At 35.4% G+C, this 15,977-nt stretch overlaps 1 protein-coding gene across 2 annotated transcripts in view; it reads left to right on the top strand.

The window, feature by feature from the left end:
• Window positions 1-15,977, top strand: part of TBC1D22A (TBC1 domain family member 22A) — a 163,952-nt gene that overhangs the window by 67,302 nt on the left and 80,673 nt on the right. For both annotated transcript variants that reach the window (XM_065854268.2, XM_065854259.2), the window contains exon 10: window positions 9,438-9,513. In XM_065854268.2, coding sequence (XP_065710340.1) covers window positions 9,438-9,513 — 76 coding nt within the window. The remainder of the gene's footprint in view (window positions 1-9,437; window positions 9,514-15,977) is intronic.

The following is a 15,977-nucleotide window of genomic DNA, read 5'->3' as shown; positions in this document are numbered from 1 at the left end:
TTCCTATAAAAAATGCTGCTTTGCATGTTTCAGTTTCTCAGAACTATTATATTTTAAAATATTTGACCACATATCAAAAATATGTGAGAACTTATAAAGAAAAAAAAAGTGAGAACTTGAAATATATTTCAAAGGAAGAAATCCAGGTAAAGAAACCTCTTTCTGGAATACCTTCTGTCTTGGTTTTGCTGCTTTTTTTTTTTCCTAGAAAAGGAATTTCAGAGTTCACATAATTTCTCCTTAACATTCTGTTTTCATACAAAACCGTGAAGTACTGATAAACAAAATATTCAAACTAATTCTAGTGGAATTAAACTGCATCAATGAAAATTTAAGCTCTTATATAAATGGAATGGTTATCAATTTGATGTATTCAAGGATGCATTCATCTATCAAAAGCAGGCTTGAAAAATTATGCTGGTGGTGTGACTAATGATGTTACAGTTAATTCAGTGCAACTGCAGAGTACTATTGAAATGAAAGGGTTTGCTTGCTTTTTTTCTTCTGTTGTGATTTTTTTGGTTTACTTCTGTGTTGATGCCCCTGGTCTTGTCAGATAGAGGAGTCATGTAGTTGCAGGTTGAGTTGATTGGGAGAAGTAACTCAGCAAGAAATTAGCTCATTGAAGATATGGGAATAAAAAACCAAAACCAACCAAACATTAGAGAATTAAATTATTACTGAAGGGATGCCATCCAGAAGAACCTGAACAGCCTCAAGGAGTGGGCCCATGCAAATCTCATCAAGTACAGCAATTAGGGTCCTGTTGTGAAATTTTTGACTAATATGAGCTAGATACATATTTGTTTTTGTGTGTGTGTTTCTTTTTCCAACATATGAGACTGTAATGGAAAAATTGGTTTTGTATCCCTTTATTATTCTTAACAGAAAACTCATTTATTTTCCAGACTGTCTCATTTCCTTGACTCCAGAATTGTCAAAGGTGTTATTAAGAAATATGTATTGATTGGTTGAATTTTGATACACATAGTATCTATTATTTCTGCCTTCCTCACTCATGTTACTTCCATTCCTTCTTTGTCTAATGTGACTGTGTGTTTTATAACAGCACATCTTTGAACAAAAGGAACCTGTGGAATAAAGTTGTGTTGGCATTGAGCAGCATGGCTATTGCTTCCTGACATGCTTACAGTTTTTAGCCTAGAGAAGAAATAAAAAACTTGGTCAAATCATCTGTTGCTTTAACAGATTCACTCATGCTGTTTTTTGATGATCTGGGGGTTTCTATGCAAGTGCATCTTTGGCTCTAATTATAGAGAGGTTGTAGAGTCTTCATCTTTGGAGTTCAAATCCTGACTGAACTTGGCCCAGATCACCCTGCTTTGGGCAGGGGTTGGGTTTAGATGTTCTCCAGAGGTCCCTACCAACCTCAGCGCTGAGTGGGAGAGTCACTTCCCTTCCTCTCCTGGCCCCAGAGGTGGCCGGTCACCCTTGCTGCCAGGCCAGACTGCCGGCTTAGGCTGAGCTCGCTGTTGTGGGGACTTTCTGCCCTTTTCCACAGGGCTCCTCCCCAGCCAGTGCATTTCCAGCCTGTATTCTTGCTGATTTATAAAAACCTATTTCTGAGGGTTTATGGGGCAATGTGCAAAATATGTCTCAATAAGACCACCATTCTTGATTAATTTCAGCACATTAGTGGATAATTTCACATTTGTAATCTACATAACAGTATTTTGGTGGATTCCTATTGTGAATAAGAATCCTGTCTTCCTAGGCTTTTGAGGTTTTTTTATAGCTAGATCATTTCCAAAATGATTTTGTATTGCGTTACAAGTAGAACAATCAAAAGACAAAATGTTTCAGGTGTCAGTCTACTCTGCTTGTGACAAAGCTGGTTGTCATTAGAACATTCCTAACCTGTCGATGACAGATGAGTATTTTTGCATTTTCACCTGTAGGAATAATGGCAGTGCACAAGCGTAAACTACAACTTATCCCACAGTATTTTTTCCACTTAATTAAGTAGACATTCCCATATATATGTTGTAATTAGCTTTTATTATTAAATCATTCTTTGTAACATTTTCTTCAGGTGAGTGCTGTTAACATTCAAGTAAAAAGTTCATGCTGATCTATGCCACCTGAAACTGTAATGTTCCCATATAGAGTATAACTCTTCATTTTAACTTCAAGTATAATGGTAATAAAATAACCAAAGGGGAAGTATATGCATTTCATAGTGATCTAACCAGATGTATTAAAAATAGCAATAAAATATTAAACCCATTATTTATCAGGGCCTGGGAATTTTTAGATTAAAAGGGAGATAGTTAATTTTCAGGGTTGTGAATACACTGAGGTATAGGTTGTTGCAAAAGTAATTGCGGTTTTGGATGGTGAGTTTTAAATCATTATAACTAGGATCAAACACGTCTTTATTAATCAAAAGAGTAGCCATTACAATCAACACATCTTTGCCAACAAGAAATGTTTGTTTATTCCTATAGCATAAAAATCGGTGCTTCAGGATTTGATGAACACTTGGAAAGCATTTTCTGCATCCTGCTGGTTGTGGAAGTGTTTGCCTTGCAATAAGTAGTCAAGATGCCTGAAGAAATGGTAGTTGGTTGGCAAGAGGTCAGGTGAATATGGTCGATGAGGCAAAACCTGGCAGCGCAATTAGCAAAATTTTTCTGAATACTTATAAAAAAATGGTATTCTGTGTTTTAGATGGAATATACTGCGCTATCAGTATATGTTTCAGAATAAAAATATTTCATCTTCTACCTAAAATTTACAGCATCAGCTTTTGGGCTTTTAAGTATCTTTATTTATGATATCTAGCTCTTAGCCAGGTTTGAACTGTTGTTTGACCTACACCATAATCCAAAAATATACCCTTAGCAATTTTATTGCTACTTTAACAGTTTCAGTAATTTATGAGACATCCACTTGTGTAAAACAGGTTTGATTACATAGCCCAGTAGAAGATTTGGTCTTTGGTTCTGAGACTACAGATACTATTAGAACAGGAGAATCAGTACCTGCTTTTTGATAACAGGATGGAAAAAGTGAAATCTTATATAGGCAAAAGTAAGATACTGCTTTTCATGTAGAAAATTTTGGAGTGCAATGATCTGTAAATCTCTTTCCTACTGCTTAGGAAACTTTGTCAGGCTTAATAATTACAAAGGTTGAAAGATCTTTTATTTTAAAGGAAGTGTCCTGAACGTGCTGTGGAATACATGCGATCAGCATGCTCTGGTGCGCTTGTGTGTTTGTTTGTGCTGCGTGCATGCTCTCTCTCTCTCTCTCCAGAACTACATTTAAGATTGAACTTACACTGCGGTTTCCAGCTTCAAGAAACATTTTGGCTAAACTGTGCTTACTGTTGCTAGTATTAATATACATGTTGGCTCTCATCATTAAGTGCTGTGCTTTCCTCCCGCCTGCCCTTGCCTGTTCTGATAACTTTGAGAGCAAGGTGAACCAAGATTTTTAATAGGAGTTTGCCTAGAGTATTCACAAACATATGAATGAAGTAATTAAATGAGTTTAAAAAAATAAAGTTGAGAAGGTCCCTTTCTGACATAATGAGAAAAATATACAACTTCAGGGAAATTTTTTTCAGTTGTTTATTGCTCATATGATAATGTATTTTCACATACCTAAACTGATGTATAGGAATTCTTAAATATACATCAATAGAGAAAATCATCCTCTGGGTAGGCTATATACAGTTTGCTTAATTAATTCTCTACATGTAAAAGGTCTGATCTGATTGATAAAACCTTATTAAAAACAAACAAGCAACATGACTTGTGAAAACTTTTTATTTGTTTCCGTAAATGGTTCTGATATTTTCATCAGTACATTGTTGGTGAACAGCGTGAGTGACCTGAAAAGATGAGAGTCACTGTGCGTATACTTGTGCTTGGCTGCAGTCATTATTGTCAAATTATTGACTGGGTTTTTTTTAAGTTTGGCTGACTCTATTTCTACTTCATAGTATAAAAGGCGATTTTCCTTTTCAGTTTTCTTCTTCTCTTGAAGTTATCTCATCATCACCTATTTAATGAAAAAAAGATGTGGGGCTTTGTTTAGCTAAGTCCTGCCAAGTCAGAATTTTCCAAATAAAATATATTCCTGATACAATGATTATATACATATTGTGTGTTAAGTAGTGCAACAGGATTCTTTATAATTCATATGGCATTGTTTCCCCAAGGTTCTTAGCTTAGAGTGCTGCAAATTTGTTTCATTTTCTGGCCCCGGGAGACAATTTTTAATACTCTGAAATTCCTTCTGTATATTTTTAAATAATATAAATCAGTATGGAAGGGCAAAAGATCTAAAATGTTTAAGTACCTCATGTGTAGACAAGTAACGTTGTGTTTTGAAACTTGAAAATATTTCGTAAGGAATGAGTAGACAAAGTAATATAGTATGTTTTCATTTGTGTGTTAATATGTGAAGTGTATTTATTTATTTATTTATTTATACACAGAGTAGGATATATATGTATGTATATTGCTTATACTTACAAATTTATCATATATGTGATTAATAATACATGTTATTATGTTTATATATAATACTCAGTACGTATTTGATTCCTTCTGTATATACTTACAGCTGTCTTTGTGCTCATACACCAGATGGCATTCACAAATGCTGTTTATGTTCTTTTTTCCATGTGTAATTGAAATAATTGAAGAAGCCAGAAAGTAAGATTTTCAGATTTATTACGGACTCATCATTACAAAGTACCCGTAGTCTTTTGGAAGAAATTTAAAATTGAAGTAACATGAAGATATGTTGAGCTTACTGAACAGTTGCTTTGGAAGTACATTTAATATGCACTTAAAAAGCATCTGCGTTCTTTTTAGTACTCCATTGTGAGTTAGTAATATTTTGAATAGATAGCTGTCAGTACTCTGGGTGTGTGTGGTGTTTAGTAATGGAGTATATTTGTGACTAATAACAATCTCATTGATGTATATTATATATATTAGAAGTGGATGTTGTCTGCATTGACTTCAGCAAGCCTTTTGACACTTTCTCTCACAACATCCTGATAGGGAAGCTCAGGGAGTGTGGACTGGGTGAATGCATGGTGAGATGGATCATGAACTGGCTGGATGGCAGAGCTCAGAGTTGTGATCAATGGCGCAAAGTCTAGTTGGATGCCTATAGTTAGTGGGGCTCCTCAGTATCAGGTCCAGTCCTGTTCAACCTGGAGACCATCGAAATCCAACTCCTGCGCAAAGCAGGGTGACCTGGGCCAAGCTGCTTAAGGCCATGCTCAGTCAGGATTCGAACCTGATGAAATTCAGCAAGGACAAGTGTAGAGTCCTGCACCTGGGGAGGACTAATCCCAGGCACCAGTTCAGGTTAGGGGTGGACCTGCTGGAAAGCAGCACTGTCGAGAAGGACTTGGAAGTTCTGGTTGACAACAGGTTGACCATGAGTCAACAATATGCTCTTGTCTCCAAGAAGCCTGACGGTATCCTGGGGTGCATTAGCGAAAGTGTGGCCAGCAGTTTGAGGGAGGTTCTCCTCCTCCTCTACTCTGCCCTGGTGAGGCCACATCTGGATTACTGTGTCCTGTTCTGGGCTCCCCAATTTAAAAAGGACAAGGAATTAATGGAGGGAGTCCAGTGGCGGGCAATGAAGATGCTGAGGGGTCTGGAGCATCTTTTTTATGAGGAGAGACCAAGAGAGCTGGGTCTGTTAATCCTGGAAAAGAGAAGACTGAGAGGGGATCTCATCAATGTTTATAACTATCTCAAGGGTGGGTGTCAAGAGGTTGGGACCAGACTCCTTTTGGTGGTGTCCAATGATAGGATGAGGGACAGTGGGCACAGACTGAAGCATCCCAATATGAGGAGAAACATCTTTATTTTGAGGGTGCTAGAGCCCTGGAACAGGCTGCCCAGAGAGGTTGTGGAGTCTCCTTCTCTGGAGACATTCAAACCCACCTGGACACATTCCTGTGAGATCTGCTCTGGTGAACCTGCTTTAGCAGGTGGGTTGGACTGGATGATCTCCAGAGGTGCCTTCCAACCCCAACCCTTCCGCGATTCTGTGATATATGGTTAAAAATACTTGAATCTGCTGTGATATTTTGTTGCTGATAGACAAATAAAAAGTGCTAGCAATGTAGGGTGTTGAAACTCCAACGTTTGTAGGATATTAAGAATGCAAGTAGGACCATCTTTAGTTCACTCAATAACACTTTCTTAGTCTATCCACAGAAAAGGTTACTTTAGGACTTACTTTTCAAGGTAAATACATTTCCAAATTATATTTTACTGACAGCATTCAGAATGGAGCTAGCAAAGTGGATGGGAGTTGATACCCAGTGGCTAAACATGCTTTTAGAAACTGTAATCCCTTTCCCTTTCCCATCAGAGGATAGTCCCAGTTAATTGTTCAGTGCATTTATTCTTTATTTTCGCTTTCTAGTCAAGTTTCTTCCACTTAAAATTTCTCTAACCCTTAAAAACTGTAAGGAATTACCTAATCTGGTGGGTTTTTTTCGTGTTTAGTGAGGGCTATAATGGAAAAACTTTATTTCAAATTGCAATGATTATTTTTTGAGAAGTCTTGCCAGACGTAGTTGTAGTTGCAGTGCAGTGAGGTAGTTTTACTAGCCCCTGCAGAATAAGTACAGACTACTAACACAAAAACTGAAGCAAGTTTTGAGTCCTTGTGACATTATTAAGTCTTAACCTTCTGTTCTGTAAGGTGAAACTAATTACGTGTTGGAGTCTGAACTAGATATTATAACCATTCAGCTGTGAAGTAGGTTAGCATAGTTCACTGAAAATATGTTGGAAGCTGAGCAGAATGTCAAGGAATTTAGATATTGCAGCCAATGCGTGAATTTTTTATGTTTATCGTAGATTCTGTAGTGTATTCAGGCATACTTTACTTACTAGAGTACTTACTAGAAAGTGTCAAGAACAGTGGTTAGAAGTACGGGGTGTTTTATGTTAAGTGTTTGCTGAAGATCTGTTGAGGCAAGACAGTCCTGTTCTCAATTACTGAAGATTTTTCAGAATTTGTCTTTTGCTGAATTTCAGTGGTCAAAGTTACAGAAGGAGTAAATGAGGAAATACAACAAAATTTGCAGGTCTGCTTTGGGAGGGAAGGTAGAAGAGCTTGCAAGTAAAGTTGAGTCAGATTTTGAAGCTAGTGTTGCCAATTAAATTGCATGATAGAGCAATTAACATCTTAACCACTGTACTTCTACATTTCATTGAGAAATATTTCATGAATTTTGTGAGTTTTAAATTTTTTTTTTCTTTAGCTGTGTTACTAGCTTTTTCCTCCACCTATAAGCACAAAAGGAGCAAGAATAGTAGATAACAGAATACTTTTTATGTTTCCAAAGTCTTTCTCACAGTTTCACAAACTCCGGAAAGTCAATTACAAGTGTCATAAGAGGGAACACGGACAGTATGGTTTAATGAGAGGACTGGAGGAGCCAACAAAGAAAGATCTTCCCAGTTAGCTGAGTCAGCACAAGAGTGACTCCCAGCTATGTTCATTGCAGATGAAATAATGACTAGCAAAATAAATGAATAGGCAAAAGATCAAATATAATGGAGAGCAAACTTATCTGTTTTCAAATCCAAGGTGGCAGTTCTGGGTTGCATTTCCAGGTGTGTACAGAGTAAATGATAGCGTGAGAGAGAAGACAGTGTCAGATTCATAGATCACTGTCGGGAGCTGAACGACCTGAGGAGAGACTAATGATCGAAGTAGTGGTGTTTTAGCTCCGTCTTGGCTTTCAGTGTTAAATACGTGAAGATAATTATACAGTGGATCTGTTATAGATTAAATAACTCTGTACCATATTGCAGTACCTGGAGTACAGTACTACTTCTAGAAATACCAGTTAACTTTCTTTAAATAAATAAATATTACATAAAGATTTGAGAAAAAAATTGAATAGTTTTCATTGTTAGAGTAAGTTCTGTAAAGGAAATGAATATACTATTTCCTGTAGAAGCTTTACCCTGGATATGGTGCATGACTAATACAAGAGTGTGTCAGACTTGTATAAAAGGTAGTGTCTCAGTGCATGGAATAGTTCCCCTGTCCCCAAAATAAGTTTATAGTAGATTTGAATTCTGTGTAAGACTTTCCATTCTTTTAGTTTTGATGCTTTGTTGCGCTACTGAGAATGCTCATGTTCTATTTGAGAGACAAGGCCGACAAGATGAGAAGGTTGCCTATTTTAGTTGGTGATTCCTGTGGAAAACTCCAAAATTCAGAGAATTGTCCTTGCTTTCTAATCAAAACTGTTTTGGTTTATATATTGATTTCTAATGTTGAATACTGTAAAAGTGCTACTGCTAGGTCAGTAGAGAACTTTGCAATAATTTTTGAAATAGTTACTACTGTGGTCAGTTGCAGGTGATCAGACCGCATAATAGACTTTTTGATACAGTAAATCAGTGTTGTTGGCTGATGGACTATGATAAAGAATTACTATTGCATAATTTTCCCTTGTGAACTTTTAGATTTGACACAAAAAAACTTTTACCCTGGTTTTCTGTGTGGGTGGTGGTTACATGAAAACAATTTTACACAGCAACTTTCTTTTAAAATATATATTGGTAATTTTCTCTTCTTGAATATCTCTATATAGAAAACCATAACAAAATAGGCTGTGTGGAGGGATTGTTGACTAAATATTCAGAAACATTGCTGTGTATTTAAATAATATCTGTATTTAAAAAGATTTATCACTCTGGGGTTACAGTGGAGATCTCTTTCTCATTATTTCAAACTATAGTCTGTAATATAGAGCTGCAATCCAAAAATAAAAAATGCAGTTAATACATTCAAACAAATACATGCAAATACCGTGGCATTTTATCTATATAGCTTGTGTGTTAGATTTTGATTCATGATATTAAATATAACCTTGGGTTCAGAACAGTCGTGACACCAGTGAAATAGACTCTTGATTTCTTATGCTGCTGGAAGGTATCATTATGAACTCCTAAAGATCAAATTCTTGTCCTGTCACTGATTAGGGTCTAAATTGTCATATTTCTTACATCATTTGTGATGAAAATATAAATTTATGAGGAAAAAAAAAAAATCACCCTAAAAAATCTCTAGCGTGGCACATTTTGGCATTAAAGATGACAGCCTTTTAAAACTACTTGGACTTCTGCAATAAAGATGTGACTTCAGAGGCGTTAGATTAGCAAGTAGAGAACAATGGGTGCTATAATATATGTATACTGTTAGAGAGACGGACTTGAAGTAGAACTACACAATGTGATGTTTTACTACTTAACTGTAGAAACAGACCTAGACAATATAAAAACAAAACACAAACACCTTAAGAAAACACAGAAAAATACATGGGTTGAGATAAAAAAGTGTATTTTCCTTCAATTACTTCTTTTTTTCCCCCACAAACTTATACTTCTATATGATCTCTTCTTCAGGATAACTACACGTTTGCACAGCCAGGAATTCAGAAGAAAGTGAAAATGTTAGAAGAACTTGTTAGTCGGATCGATGGTAAGTGTTAAAAGTTAACCTGATTTCTAACTAGTGTTTCACTGAAAGTGTTTGCTTAAAATGTTTGAAAGAAGTCAAGCCAGCATTGCTGTACTTACCTACAGTGGTGGGTGACATCGCCTGCCTCAGATGAGGTGTCACACTCAATCAGCTTGTGACACACTGGCCTTTGCAAGATCACTGTCCTGTAGCGTTTAAAAGAAAACCACTAGAGCATGAACCACTTTCATTACTTTTTATTAAGGCAATATAATCAAAATTCAATGGCAATTTCTTTGCAGCAGAGTAATGACCACGTACAAAAGGCAGCCAGTATTCATTTCACATTAAACTCGATGATTGTTTTAATTCGGGCAAGTCACAATCGTTGTTTATGGTTGTCCTTCGGCACTGTGTTTTGTGCCTTTGTGCATCATTTTGCTATCTGGAATGCCTGAATAATTTCTCTGTGGAATCCAATTAATTATGAACTCTGGAAATAACATCTTTAATATTATAGATAAATTACAGTGTGTGCAGGGGTAATTTTAGATTATGCTTTCATGTTTTAGCAGGGCACTTTGAAATATTCTCTACCTTCATCCTTAAAATAATTCCCTTCATGAAATGCTGACTGTCAGATTGCTAGAGCAGAGTTTAATTAAATGAAATGCAAGAGATAATGCTTGCCCATTCTAAACATGCTCTCTTGATAGTTTGTTAAATTAATGAACAGAGCATTAAAAAAATCTTGCCAAGCAGAACCAGGCATATATTTGTGACACTAGCCTGTCAATGATGAGACAAAAAAAATATTTCTTGTGTACCTTAATATTTGATAATCTTCTTGGAAAGATTAATTCCATCTTTTCGTTACACGTTCTGTGAGTTTTTCTTGTGCCAGTGCTTACTGTAGCAGATTTTTGTTTGGCCTGCATGCGTTTACATCTGGAATATTGGATAATGCTCTTTGTGCCCTTTTAGAATGTTACAGTATATTTAATGATCAAAAACTAAGGACAGGAGAAGAAAGTTTATGTAAGATTATTGGTGTGAATGTACGTAAAACTTTTTGTTGTAGATGTATTTTATTTCTTAAAATGTAAATGAATATGAAAAATAGAAGGGGATACTTCTGTATATATGGTAGTAAAAATATGTATTAAAATATTTTAAAGCAGTGTATTGTTACATTGAAAATAATCTTAACTGCTTGCAGTGTGACTTTTTATGTCGTTTTATGCCTATATCAATATTAGTGTTTACGGTTCAATAATTTACAGAAGCAATTGATAGTATACTAAATGAAGTGCATAATTATAATGCCTATAAATAGACTTATTGAAGTTGATCAATTAACATTTGTATAAACAAATACTTTAACCAAGTTTTTAAAATGACAAATCCCATATTGATAATGAACCTTATTGTTTTGTTTATTAAAAGTATTAAATGTTATACAATGTATTATTGTTTAGATTATAAGAAAGAAATGCTGAAGTCTTATTTGTACCTTCGGTTTGTTAGGAATATTGTTAAATAACTTTTCTCAATGGTTGGGTTTGGGAAGCATTATATTTAAGGATTTATACTTAAATTAAAAAGAAAAGAGACAGTTGTAGCAAATAAATGTGTTTTCTTAAACTGTCCTTTACATGACAGTGTAACTGAAAGTGTGTGTTCCCTATTTTTATCTGATTTAAAATAATTTCGTGAGGTCTTTATAGGACTGTGTGTAATAGGATGTTGTTGAAGTAGTCCTGCATCAAAAACTGTATTTGTGTGTGTTTCTGTATGTGGATCAATTTTTTCCTTCAATGGTTTTTGATCAAAATGGTATAGTATTTAATAAAGGAGGCAACCAGTACAATGTATATTTTACTTTGAACTATACTTTGCGTGGATTGTGTATCAGTGTCTGTGACTGCAGATAACTGCCAAGTTTTTTTTAAAAAGTTGAGATGGTTACTGAACAATACCTTTCTACGCTAGAATTTTTTTCTGGTAGTTTTTAGTAGACATCATGAGTGTTTGCTGGTTAATGTTGATTTTAGTCTGTCCTAAATACTTCCAAAATAACATCTTGGATTAATCTTAACTCCAGATTGTTTATGAGGCTGAGTAGGAGAAGTTGGTTTCCTTGTTTTGAGCAGTGTGGTTGGAGAAAGCAAAGGAAAATACTGACTTTAAGGAATTGATCATCTTATAGCAGGTGTATTTTACAGGATGTGTTGTCCATATGACATACCTGTACTGTATGTAGAAAAGATGATAAAAATAATGGCGATTATAATGCTTCAGAGTGAGATAAATCTCATTACATGTGGTTCATTGTAGAAAGTATGACGTGTTTTTAAAAAGCTGTCATTGCTGTTTGAGAAGGAAGCCAGTAGGATTTGGATGTAATTGACATTGTGGAAACCTAAAACTCTGTAGGCTGAATGGGGCTGCTGGAAGACAGCATTCCAAACCTGTTCTCCCCTTCCTGTCTAAGGGGACAGAACCAACTTAGATCAGCCTGTGCACAGTCTTGCCCTGTTGAACTTTGAGTAACTCCAGGGATGGGGATTCTGCAGCCTCCTTGGGTATGGCTGGTCAAGGCTTTGACTACCGTCATTGTGAAATTATTTTTTTATATAAATAGTTAGAATTTTTCTTTGAACTGATGTAGCTGATGTCCTCTGCTTTTTTTTTTAATCTCTGTGTACATATAAAACAAACTGACTCCATCTTCTGAAACCCTTCCATTAGATAGCTGCAGCTGTTAATAGACTTTTCAAGGCTGAACAAATCCAGTTCTGTCAGCCTCCTTTCATGTGTAAAGTGCTCCAGCTGCCTAACTGCCTTGGGTGCCCTCCACTGGACTTACTCGTGCATGTCCATGTCCCAGAACCAAACATCATGCTGCAGACATGGTCTCACAAGTTGTGAATACAGAGTAAGAATCACTTCTTCTGGCCTGTTGGCTTCTCTCTTGCTTAGGAAGCCCAGTATAATGTTGACTTGCCTTTCTGCAAGGACACGCTGCTGACTTGGGTACAGCCTGGTGCCCACCAGGAACCTCGAGTCCTTCTTGGCAGAGCTGCTTTCCAGCCAGTTGGTGCCTGGTCAGTGCTGCTGAATGAGACTGGTCCATCCCAGATACAGGACATTGGCTTCTCCTGAACTTCAGGAGGTTGCTATCAGCCATTCCTTCAGCGTGCCAAGATCCCTCCAAATAGTAGCCTTGACTTTCAGGATATCAATCACTCCTTCCAATCTGGCATCATCCACAAACACAGATTCCACTTTATGCCATCATTAATTGTTAATGAGGTCTTGCATAGTACTGGCCCCGATATTGACCACTGAGGGATGCCATTAATAATTAGCTGTCAATTGGACTTCATACTGCTGATCACAATCCTTGTAATTCAGTGGTCTAGTTTAACTTTTGGATTTTTCAATATTCTTAAGGCTGTTTCTTTTTGTCTAGAAGACTGTCCTCTCAATTACTTTCTTTTGCCAGAAAAATGCATCCAAGTACACATAAGAATAAAATAAAGTTTTAGTTGTTAGACAGGCAATGGTGAATGGGTACTCCTATGATTTCATAAACTGGATGTCTCGGTTAATGGATCCTGACCTCATTGGCTTTTTGATGGAATCACAACATAATCTGATTAAATTATGTTATTGTGCTTTACTCTTCTCCATTTCTTTTTGTGTTTGTGTTTTTATCTATATACTGGGTCTACTATACTGTAGCTAAAGTGGAATGTATAGCTGATATGAATTCAGTAACTTTGTTTTTAAAAAGGAAATCTCACAATCTATATTTACTGTAAATATCCTAAGTGCTAATTAAACTTACTGTGGAAGAAAATAATATTCCTGTTGCTACTGTGTCACATTATTTTCTTGATGCTGCTTAGCTGCGTGTTGAAGAGAGTCTTAACATCATAAGTAGCTGCGTGAGTAGATGAAACTTGTACAGCTTGTTTGCTAATAGTAATAGATTACCAGTGTATGAAAAGTGATGCTTGCCCTTTGGAAAGCGCTAATGGATGATGTTAGTGATTCAAGCAACCTTCAGTAACCCAGCCTCATGGATCACAGCTCCTCTCAAAGTAACTGTCCTTGTGTGTACACTGCAGAACATTGCAGTAGACTTCAAGCAGTGCAGTTACTATGTTAATTTAATAATAATCTCAGTCTGCTTGAACTCCAGAAAATAATTTTGATGAATCATGAGTTTAATAGAATTTTTTAGTTTGTTAATTGAACGTTGTTATAGACCGGATGGAATTTGAAGATAAAGCATTATTCAGTCTCATTTATCTCCTTATCCTCATCGTCATTCAGATTGTTTTAGGAATTATACAAAAATATTGAAAGGGGGGATCAATAGATATGTCAATAATATAAGGAATTTGTTACAACTAATTACCTTGGCTGTTTCCTGTAATGTCAGTAGAGCTTTTCTTCTCTAAAATTACGAACCATCTCTCATGTTTTGTAGAAGGTCATGTCCACGTGGCATACGGTCTTCCACTTCTGCTTCATTTAGGCTTGAAAGCAAAGAAATGTGGTGTAGCAATGCCAAAATTAATTCAGGATTTGTGTTTCCAGAATTTACAAATGTCTACATCGGGTTGGTTTCATGCTTGGGAGAGTCTCAAGTTCTTCGGTTTTTTGTAAGGCATCTTGTAATTACATTAGAATTTGAGGTAGCTGTTTGGAGAAGTCTGAGCATTTGTAGCCAAAAGTGGTTTTGGGTTTCCATAAACATGGATAAAAAATGTAAAAATGTGTGGCATTTTCCCTAAATCAGCAAGAAGATGCTTCTAGAAGCCTATTATAAGTTTGTTTGTTTTAATGTCAGCTTCTCATTAGCATTACAATAAACTACAAAAGCAGATTGACAACTCAATATAAATATTCTGCATCTTCTGTGAGGGTTTTTTCTTTGTCTTTCATAGAAAAACTTCTAGGGTTTGCATCTGTGTTCTGCACACCCTGATCTGTGCTTATGTTTTCTTGTAGTTAAGTAAATTCTGTGTTATTAGTATTCCAGATAATCAGTAATCACCAATCTTACTGTAGAATTGGCCCTTGAATTTTAGTAATAAGAAACAGAAAAAAAAAAATGCAGAGAATTCCTAAAAAAAAAAAAAAAAAAATAAAAAAAAAGAAAAAGCTAAAAGCTCTTACTGTTACTGTGTATATTTTACCCCTTTTCTTTTGAAAATGGAGATGGTGGAAATATACGGAAGAACATGGAGTGCTGCATATTGACTTTCCCATGAGAAAATTTATTTAGAGTTCAGCTATATTTTCCAAAGGTTCAATAATATTTCAGTATTTCTGCTGTACCCACTGCGAATGCATCTTCTGATCATCTGTTTTGGAGGGTTACTACACATATTTTTACATATGATATTTTTAATTGGGACAATTTCTGGTTTATTTCCAGTTTAATATTGTAAAAAATAAAAATATTTATTTTTCAAGAGGAAAGGAAGGTATTTTGAGTACAAAATTAAAGTTGTTATATTTGAATTATTTTAAAGAATGATTGATTTATTAATTACTACATAGTATTGTTTGGCAAAATATTTTTACTTCTGCTTAGGTGCAGCTAATGTTTTTTCATCTTTTAAAAAACTGTCATTTTAAGGGTTTTGCAAGTCCTATTTCTTTTTATTGTTGCCATATTGTAAATGTGTTTGTTTCATTCACTTCAAATAAAACACAACTAGATAATGTGTTTTGGTTTAGTATTCTGAACAAATTAATCTTGGCTACACTAATCACACTTCACTTATTTCTGTCTTGGATTACAAATGTCATGTCTGCAGTTCTTTAAATAATCCCACAAATAAGGAGTTACATTAAAGTACTTCCATATTATGGCCTTAAATTTGTAGTTTGCATATATTTTATCTATTTATGCACATAGAAATTTGAAATATTAATTATTGAATGTATTTGTGTGTTGTGAGTATAGATGTGGAAATGAAGTTTAAAAATTGTTTTTGTTTTATATGTATTTTTGTTTATCCACAGTGAAAGAGCTTATTTAATTGAATCATTTTGTGTACTTCTCATGCTTTGAAATATTTGCTGTGGATGTGTCTAAGAGGTTCGTTGATATAATTCTTAGTATTTATGCATCTTGTGGTTTTGTATTTAATTGGAGATGTTTATAAAACATCCTTCATTAGAATCAGATTAGTGCTGCTGGAATGATTCTTTTTAATGCCTGACTGTTTTTTCTGGGCTGCTGAATTTTTAAATGTCCCCACTTCACTTGGGATTCCTACAGTTACTCCTCTGAGTGTTGAGTTGGTGTGTGGCATTCAGCAGGTTCTTGTCCCAAGAGACAAAAATACCTATTCCCATAAAACTGTCCAATGCTTCAAACACAAACGTTTCATGGTTATGCTCAAAATGGCGTTTCATTTGATGAGTTACACCCAAAAAGTACTTAAAGATAACTGTTA

The sequence above is a fragment of the Patagioenas fasciata genome, chromosome 1, assembly GCF_037038585.1.
Source record: "Patagioenas fasciata isolate bPatFas1 chromosome 1, bPatFas1.hap1, whole genome shotgun sequence".
Lineage (NCBI taxonomy): Eukaryota > Metazoa > Chordata > Aves > Columbiformes > Columbidae > Patagioenas > Patagioenas fasciata.
This window is presented reverse-complemented; position numbering and strand designations above follow the sequence as displayed.